Source organism: Podarcis gaigeae (genome assembly GCF_964106915.1).
Source record: "Podarcis gaigeae genome assembly, chromosome: 1".
Lineage (NCBI taxonomy): Eukaryota > Metazoa > Chordata > Lepidosauria > Squamata > Lacertidae > Podarcis > Podarcis gaigeae.
Genome location: NC_139678.1, coordinates 43,544,091 through 43,554,031, shown reverse-complemented (window position 1 = coordinate 43,554,031; position 9,941 = coordinate 43,544,091). Strand labels below are relative to the sequence as shown.

Genomic DNA, 9,941 nt, shown 5'->3' with positions numbered 1-9,941 from the left:
GTCCCAGCTGAAATCTTTCGGGCCGCGCTCCTCAAACAATTAAGCTCGAAAGGCTCTCTGTGTGTATTACCTGGACTTTGAATCAGCTTCTACTCACCGCAGAACAGAAAGGGCTTCAATCCGCTGGAGATTTTGGCAACCGGATTTGGAGGAAGACAACTATTTTAGCCAATTCCCTCATTCCCATAAAATCCTTCGTTCCAACTCCCCTAGCCCTGCTGAGCAGATTTTTAGGTGGCTGCCACAAGAAAGGGAAACATGTGAAAATCACCTCTTCCTTTCATTTGTGCCCACCCCATGATAGATATTTACAGACAAACAGAAGTGTGTGATTTTATTGCATTTTATTGTTCAGGGTTTCCTTAGGTCATGATTCTTATTCTCAAGGGTGGAAAGCTGTGGAAACACCTGGAGAACCTGGCTGAAGGGAACTGCTTCTCCTTTCAGTTTGAGGGTGGTTATTTCCTTGAGCACATCATATTAGATAAAGTGTTGCTTGGCAACATGAAACATCAGAGAGACACTCAGCTCATATTTGGTAGTATATTTCAATCACTTAATCTGCATAGGAGAGTCAAGTGCTGATGAAAAGAATGGATGATAAAAATAGGTGTAAAGACGCTCTGCTTCCACCCCACTCTTAAATTATCTCCCTCAAGCGAGCTCCACTTATTCCAGATAGCATCTGGAATTGCAAGGCCTAAGGCAGGTAGGATTTCTTTTTCAAACAGCATGGATTTATCTAGCACAGAAATGAAAAATGCCACTGTAAGAATAACTGGGGTGAGCATTCACCATGAAGTCAGATTATACAATGGCTAGCTATACTACATGAAAAACAGGTCACAAACCTGTCCATTCCACTTGTTGATAACTTTTTAAACGTGATCAGATAGTAGGTAGAGATGGGACACAATGTACAGAAGACCTTACCTTGAGAAAGGGAATCTTGCAGAAATGGAATGGAGCAGATCACTCACATTTAAAGTTAATCCTGCAAGAATCAAAGCTACCATCGGGTGGTGCTGTTGAAATTTAGAAAAACTTTAAATGAAAGAGCAGTATCTAGCAATGAATTCTGGGGTGCTTTGCTGTTGCCTGGTGCATACTGAAGCCCGAAATGCCATAGATCTCTAGCTATGGTCATATTGATAATTTTCCTGATATCTGAGAGGATCGGGCAATCCTAGTTCCAAATATCAGTGGCAAGTTTCTTTGTTTCCCATTGCTGGACACTGGTTTATTCTAAAATGTATGATCATAGCAGTTACTCTTTGTTTTCTATAGTCAATTGTCTATTAAACATTCCAAAAGGAATACTGTCATTTCTATAAGTTTGGAGACTGGTTCGAACACAGTGTTTTTTCCATCATGAGAATGATTTCCTGGCGTTCTGGTTCCGGACTGACTTAATGGAGGCAGCTCCCATGACAGCAGGAGATTGTTGGTGAAGGAAAAACAAGGATGACTGAGGGTAATTATCCTTGCAAATTCCCCCTAGGGACAGTTTGTCTTAATACCTGGCCTTCGCTCCGGCATGGAATGGGGGGGGGGGGGAGGCGCTGAGTGTAAAAGCACTTTGCCCGCCAAAAACCCTCCTATGATGCCATTAAGAACTTAATTGGACTAAAGTACAAGTGTATGCTAGAAAAGATGAGATAATAAACTGCGGAACAGAACCAAATATTTCATTCGGTGTAAAAGACGGGGGGGGAGCCTATGGTTTCTTTATATAAAGTTTTCTTCTCTACATTTATGATTCAGCAACCCTCCTCTGAATGTTAGTTCAAATTATATCTGTACAAGCGAGGATAAAAGAAGGATTATAGATATTGAATATAACATTAAACAGAACTATGTGTGTAAAAAAAAGGGGGAAATGGAGGGAAGCTCTATTTTGCAAAAGATTTATGATGGAAACTTAGAGCTGACTCTTCCCCATCCTCTATTATTTACAGAGTGAACTGAATAACGCTAAAAGGACTTGGAATTTAATTTAATTGGAAGTATATTTGCTCATTTATCTTAAGTTGGATGGAAGCATGAAAGAAGTCTGTGAACTTGCTAAGGAACTGATAAGGTTCATTACTGAGTCATCTGCAGTTTGACAGACCACTCATCTTCCCTGAGAGTAAAAATGGCAAAAACAGGTTATTTATTGGGACAGAGTGACTTTTGCAGCTGTTGTTAAAGTTGCAAAACAATGAAACACGGGACAGAGTGAGGGAGAAATTTCTGGAACAACATTATCAGCTCCGTCCAAGGCAATGTGGATAACAGCAACAAACAGGGAAAAGACACGTAATATTTTACGAGAACAAGAAGAAACACCATGGACAGAATAATTGCCACACACAGAAAGAACAAGGTTATAGTTTGAGTGCCTCACTTGTAGCTTTATAAATCGTTTAATGTGTCAACATTCATTGCAGTTGTTGCATAATACGATTATTATTATTATGACTGGAATGTAATTGAAATTAGTATGATTTTGGAAGGCAGAAATAAAGAAAACCATCAACCATCAACTCTAGCACGGGGCGGGGGGGCACTTTATATAAATTATATAGTTCAGTAGTTGAACGATTGGTATTTGTAATTGTATTATAAACTGGTATTGTTATAATGAGGCTATTATTGGATCGTAATTGAAAACTAATTTAAAAATTATTAAAAAATAAGAAATAGAATGATTTCCTGTGGCAGGAAATAGAATGATTTCCTGTACATCAAAATATATCAAAATGAAAATTCACTTAGATCCTGAGTAGCATTCTCTCTCTCTCTCTCTCTCTCTCTCTCTCTCTCTCTCTCTCTCGTGTGTGTGTATTTATGTATTCCTATATACCTATAGATATTTTCTGTCAAATCCACCTCAATTTTAAATCTGACATAACCATAACAAGTTGATGGAACAAACATGGTGTGTTTAGAATGTGGTTTTCATATTGGAGAGGAGGAATGAGGAAATAATGTTATGAAATAGACTTTGGATTAGCCTCTACTCATCATCATTTATAAATGCTTTTCTGGGCTGTGTATGTACTGTACCTTTAAAGCATATTCAAAGCACGTTCTTTCCCTCAAAGTATTCTGGGCACTGTAGTTTCTGCTCATAGAGTTCAAATTAGAGTTCCAATTCCCAGCAACACTTAACAAACTACAGTGCCCAGAGTTCTTTGAGGGGGGGAATGCCCTTTAAATGTGTTCATTTGCTGTCATCTGCAGACCAATTGAATAGACTCTGAAGTAGGGCTGTAGCTCACTAATAAAGTACCTGCTTTGTATTCAGAAGGTCCCAGGTATCTCTAGGGAGGGCTAGGAAAAACCCCTGTCTTCAGGGCACTTCCAGACTGTCACATTTTTTGCATGGGGTTCAGTCACCCACCGGCAAATTCAGATTGTGAGATTATAGTCGATTGGGATGCCTTGTGTAACAAACCTGTTTCCCCCAAAGGCTGGACTTTTTGCAATAAAGGCAGTGCCAGGAAAATGCACTGGAAATGCATTGTGGGGTGACACCTGCTTTGATGCAACATCATCTAACATCCCCAGGAACAAATTGGAACGAACACTCATCAAATAGCCAGCGTTATCTAAGTGCCCTGCAATTCAATCAGGATGAATGCTCAAGAAACAGGTGGCCTGGTAGTGCCCTAAAGCACTGAAGAATACATGCTAGTTGGTGTCAGCATTGCTGAGCAAGATGCACTAGTGGTCTGATTCGGTAGGCTCCTAGTTCAGCACATATGTTATAACAATGAAAATGCCAGATCAGCCTCCCTAGAGAAGGATTTTCCAGAGACAGGGTGCCAGCCACCACAGGGACTTCCTGTTGTCTAGCAGACAGGAGACCAGAGAACCCAGAGAAGGGAACTGCAATTGAATCTTACAGCAAAGTTTTGTTTTAAAAATGAAAAGAATAATTAAAGGAAGAGAAATCAATTGAGTAAAGGTCCTTGATCTTCTGCATTTGGTCCTTACTCAGTTTGCTGAAGTGGTTCAGAGTGATATTGTTGTTGGTCCTCTTCTCTGTACCGTACTTCTTAAAATCTGGATACTGGAGATCATCTGGTGCTCCAATTCTCCTGAGAACATGGTCAGCATCTTCTCCCAGTGTCTCGTACTTCCCCAAAATGTCATAGTGAATGTTGCAGGGATCACAGAGCATAAACATTGGCTTCCAGTGTATGTCCAAATCCTTGGGGGCGTGTTTCAAAACAAAGTTTACAAATTCCTCGAAAGTCACTGGATCGGTGGAGTTTGGGTTTCCCCTGAACAAGGTCTTGATCCTTTTTGCCACAGAGACGTAAAAAGGCTCGAAGTGCAAGAGCTTGTCTCTGTAAGCGGAAACCAATCTCTCTAGAGGATGCCTAGTGAACATCACTTTAATGCTGCTGTTCAGAAGTTTCACTTGCTGATCAGAAGGGTAAGAACTTAACCTCCTTAAGAGATGTGTTCTGTGGATTCTATCATGATCTACTTCTAAGACATCCCTGCTCAGGTTGAGTGTGAGGAGGAGAATAATTTTTTTCCAGTTGGAACAGCCCACCTTTGGCACTTCACAGTAGATAAAGTTGTGACGCTCGTCTACAAAGATCTGACTCGCAACTTGAGGGTTTGGTTTTCCTTTTGAGAAAGTATCTTTCTGACAGATGGTGTCCAAAGAGGCTTTGCGATCTCGTTGCCTTCTCAGCCAATCTTCTTCAGGATCTACAGAAGGGAAATGTGACCTTTGACACCATGACCAGGGAGTGAAAATCAGTAACTCAAGGAGGGCCTTAAGGAGGTTAAACTGGCCTCAACCAAGGCCTTTTCAGCTTTGGCCCCAGCCTGGTGGAACGCTCTATCACAGGAGACCAGGGCCCTGAGGGACTTGATATCCTTCTGCAGGGCCTGCAAGACGGAGCTGTTCTGCCTTGCCTTCAGTCTGGGCTCAGTTTGACACCCCCCCCACGGGACCCAGTAAGTTACCTCTGTGGCCCTTTTATCGGTTCATGTGGGACCAACATGGATAGCTGGCCCTGATGAATACTTTAGGTTCCCGACTCCTAAGGTTGTAATTCATGGGCAGTCATTTAATTTTATCCTGATTCTAATTTTTAAGCTGTATTTTAATCAATTGTTTGGTTGTGTTTTAATGTATTTGATATCTGATGTTAGCCGCCCTGAGCCCGGCCTTGGCCGGGGAAGGCGGAGTATAAATAAAAATTTACTTACTTACTTACTTACTTACTTACTTACTTACTTACTTACTATTAAGAGTTTTGATCCATTTTCAACATTGTTATCCTGCCATTCTATAGGAAAATTTAAACCATGTAATAGAAAATCAGAACAACAAAACTAAGCATAACCATCCAATATTCTGCTGTTTAGATATCTGGCAATCCTCACTCTTACCTCTTATTTCTGTCTGCCAACTATAGAGCGTCTGAAGAAGAAAAGCGCCAAGCAGACTACTGAGGAAGAGAATGAACAACTTTTCAAGCAGGTTCTTCATAATGTTTTCCCAACAAGCCAAAGGCTGTAGCCTTTATGATGAACTCTAGGCAAACATAAATAGCAAACATTGTTACCATTCGTTGAACCAAGAAATTAGCAACTGGTATAAAACACTTGCATTTTCCTGCATTAACCAAAGTTTGTCCCTAAGAGATACTGCTGTATCTTTAGAGCAGGCATCCCCAAACTCAGCCCTTCAGATGTTTTGGGACTACAATTCCCATCATCCCTGACCACTGGTCCTGTTAGCTTGGGAATTGTAGTCCCGAAACATCTGGAGGGCCAAGTTTGGGGATGCCTGCTTTAGAGGGTCTAGGCTGCGGAGGATACAGCCAATGAGTCTGCTTCAACTTTGGGTCCTCACATGTTGTTGGACTACAATTCCCATCATCCTTGATCATTGGCTAAGCTGCCTTATGACCGAACCATAGAATCAGTCAGTTGGAAGGGACTCCAAGGATCATCTAGTGCAACTCCCTGCAATTCGGGAATCTTTTTTGCTAAACCTGAGGCTCAAACCCATGAACCTGAGTTCATGGCAGATAGCTCTGTCGACTCGAACTATCCCAGCCAGACCTGGCAGGGAATGATGGGAGTTGTTGTGCAACATCTGGGAATGCAAGGTTGACAAACACTGGTTTACAGCTTACTTCTTTACAGGAGATCCATAGCAAGATTCAGCCATCCCTGTAGGGCCACTCCCTTGCCCATATCAGCGGAGAATTTTGGTTGGAAATTTGCAAGTTATATTTGCCCTAAGCATCCAAGCTTCTCTGTTATCTTACCTTCCTAGGCAAAACATAACCCTTTGGAGCCAAACCGCATGAAATGGTGATAGAACTTTCCTCTCTGGCCACAGGGAGTGAGGCCAATCTGTGCATTCTTATTTCCCCCTTCATGCATTTGGGACCTTGAAGAAATGCTCCCTTCTCCAGGAAGCATGGATGACCACAGTGTTGATAGGGTTCTGCCACTAGGTGTAAAACTTGTTTTCTCTAGGAGCTTATCCACACTTGCATTTGCCTCACTGCTTTCCTCTGGAGAAACCTGCTGAATTTGAACAAATGGCAATTGGGTTTCCATGGATTGCCATTTGTTCCAATTTAGTACTAAAGAGCAGACTTTATGGGGGGCAACAGGGCAAAGGTAAAACTTATAAACTATGGAAGCAGGGAAGGGAGCAGAAGGAAGTCAACTCTAGTCTTTTCTATGTTTGAATATGTATTGTTGCTTTTATTTTTTGTTGTTTTTGGAAAATTAATAAAATAATATTTAAAAAAGAGATCATGTTAATGATATTGCTGAAATAAGCATTATCTCAGCCAGAAATAGATTAATCCCGAATTAATATAAGAACTTGCAGTGAGACATAGTAGGGCTGGGACATTAATGGCCTGATACAGTGCTTTTTTCTGGGGGTACACATTCCCCTAAACATTTTGTGAATCTTTGTACTTTTGTCCATTTACTGTATTTATTTTTCTTGATTTGAACTATAAAATGGTGAATTTCTTGAATAAAAATTAGAGTACCCCTAAACATGATTTTAGGAAGGAAAAAAAAAGCGCTGGCCTGATACTATGCATGTTTACTTGGAAGTAGGTATACACCACCAATCCTGCATTGTCAGTGATTACATAGGAGTGCTATGGTAGTGCAGGTAGTAAAACGTTGACCTGAGTCCTTGTCTTTTGCTATTCCTTGACTGTTCCTCTGTCACTTCTAGAGGGCTGTTCCCAAGAGTATCCTGTAGGCTACGCAGAATATATTCAAATGCTTTCTAATTTACACCAATTAAGCATCTTCATTACCAGTAATTCAGTGAGTCATCTTAACCCTGTCCATTGAAACAGATAAACAACTCTTTATAAAAAGAGGTACCGTATTTTTCGCTCTATAAGACGCACCAGACCACAAGACGCACCTAATTTTTGGAGGAGGAAAACAAGAAAAAAAATATTCTGAATCTCAGAAGCCAGAACAGCAAGAGGGATCGCTACGCAGTGAAAGCAGCAATCCCTCTTGCTGCTCTGGCTTCTGGGATAGCTGCGCAGCCTGCATTCACTCCACAAGACACACACACATTTCCCCTTACTTTTTTTTTTATATATAAATTTTTATTAATATTACACATATATACATATAGATATATACAAAATCCATTACATAGCTTACACATATTATATCCACTCCACAAATCATAAGTATAATACACAGTTGTTTTAGGCTCTGCCGAGCCTTGGACTTCCCTCCACTCCTTTGGTAAGTATCAGATAAATTCTATGGTCACGTATTTTATCTCTTATACATAGTAATCCCTTACTGTTAGAATTATTCCAACCCCGCCAGTGTCATCTAAAATTTAGTTCCAATATACATCCAATATTTATTCCAATTATTATGAAATTTCTGTTCATCTTGGTCCCTTAATCTTCCTGTTATTCTAGCGAGCTCGGCATAATTTGTCACTTTAACCTGCCAATCACTTATATTGGGTATAACCTCCGTTTTCCAATTTTGTGCTAACATGATTCTTGCGGCTGTTGTGGCATATAGGAATAATGTCTTATCTTCTTTTTTAATTTCTTTACCCATCATTCCCAGCAGAAAAGCCTCGGGGGGTTTTGGAAAAGTGTATTTAAATTTTTTTTTAAGTTCGTTATAGATTGATTCCCAAAAGCCTTTCACTTTGCTACATAACCACAACATGTGGTAGAATTCACCTTCTACTTCTCCACATTTCCAACATCTTCTTCAACCTATAAATCTTAGCTAGTTTCACCGGCGTGTGGTACCACCTATAGATAATTTTCCACAGGTTTTCCCTTAATGCCGTACACGCCGTGAACTTCATGTTAGTATTCCATAATTCCAGCCACCTCTCAAAGTCGATGTTATAACCAATGTCTATCGCCCATTTAGTCATGACCTCCTTCACCTCCTCGTCTTTTGTGTACCACTCCAGTAAAATATCATATATCCTAGACAATATTTTATTCTTACGTTCTATAACTTCCACATTGAATTTAGATTTTTTTGTCTTCAAATCCTAATTTCTTTTTATCTTCTTTTAACAAATCATTTACCTGGTGGTATTGCAGCCACCCTGTAAATGAGTTTTTAATCTCTTCGTACGGTCTAGTTTAATGCCTTGATCAGTTTTCCTCGTAAGTTCTTCATAGGTGGCATTCTTCCCTTCCATATTAATTTTCTTGACACTTAACACCTCTATTGGTGAAATCCACCAAGGTGTCTTCCTTTCTAATAGATTTTTATTTCTTTCCCATACTTGGAATATTGGTCCTCTAAAAATATGATTTAGAAAGCCTCTATGTACTTTCACCTTTTTGTACCACAGGTACGAGTGCCACCCGTACCTGTTATCGAAGCCTTCCAAATCTTATCCAATCTTTTCCAGTCTTATCCAATCTTTCAGCCACAATAAACACGCCGCTTCATAATATAAACTTAAATCTGGTAGGGAGAAACCCCCTCTTTCTTTTCTATCTACCAATATTTTCATTTTTATTCGCGGTCTTTTTCCCTGCCAGATGTATCTCACCAAGGCTCTTTGCCACTCTTTACACTGCTTTAAACCTTTGAGTACAGGAATGGTTTGAAATAAAAATAACATTCTAGGCAGGACATTCATTTTGATAACCGCTATCCTCCCCAGAAAAGATAATCTCATTCTCTCCCAGATTTCTAGATCTTTCTTAATGTTCTTCCAGGTGATCTCATAGTTATCCTTATATAAGTTAATATTTTTAGCCGTAATCCACACTCCAAGGTACTTCACCTTCTTTGCTGTCATAATTCCCGTTTTTTGTTCTAAATCTGCAGTATCTTCTTTAGTTAAGTTTTTAGTCAGCATTTTGGTCTTATTTTTATTAACCTTAAGGCCTGACACAGCACTGAACTCTTCGAATTTTTGTAAGGCTTCTTTTACACTATGCTTTGGATCTTCTAATGTTAGTACAATATCATCCGCAAAGGCTTTGATTTTGTGTTCCTTAGTCCCTACCTTAACTCCTTTAACCTCTGCTGTTTCCCTCAGTCTCTTAGTAAGTACTTCCAATACTGTTATAAATAATAGAGGAGACAAAGGGCAACCTTGTCTAGTCCCTTTGGATATATCAAAAAATTCTGATGTAGTATTGTTTATTACAAGTTTTGCTTTTTGCTCATGGTAGATAGCTTCTATACCTTTTCTAAATCTTTCTCCCATCCCCATCGTTTTCAAATTTTCCATAAAAAAAGTCAAGAGACATTGTCAAATGCCTTTTCGGCATCAATAAATATCAAGGCCGCCTGTTTATCTATTCTAGTTTCCAAGTATTCAATTATATCTATCACATTTCTTACGTTGTCCTTCAATTGTCTCCCTGGTAGGAAGCCTGTTTGGTCTTTGTGAATTCTGCTATTTAATACTTTTT

At 39.7% G+C, this 9,941-nt stretch overlaps 1 protein-coding gene across 1 annotated transcript; it reads right to left on the bottom strand.

Annotated features, from left to right (window-relative positions):
- Positions 1 to 3,679: 3,679 nt before the first annotated feature.
- LOC310852170 (carbohydrate sulfotransferase 8-like) lies at positions 3,680 to 9,739 on the bottom strand (the record flags this gene model as incomplete). Its single annotated transcript, XM_083755117.1, has 5 exons — positions 3,680 to 4,713; positions 5,253 to 5,300; positions 5,404 to 5,462; positions 7,143 to 7,285; positions 9,305 to 9,739. 5 exons carry the CDS (start codon positions 9,737 to 9,739, stop codon positions 3,908 to 3,910), a joined length of 1,491 nt encoding a protein of 496 aa, XP_083611243.1. The 3' UTR covers positions 3,680 to 3,907.
- Between the last annotated feature and the right edge of the window lie 202 nt (positions 9,740 to 9,941).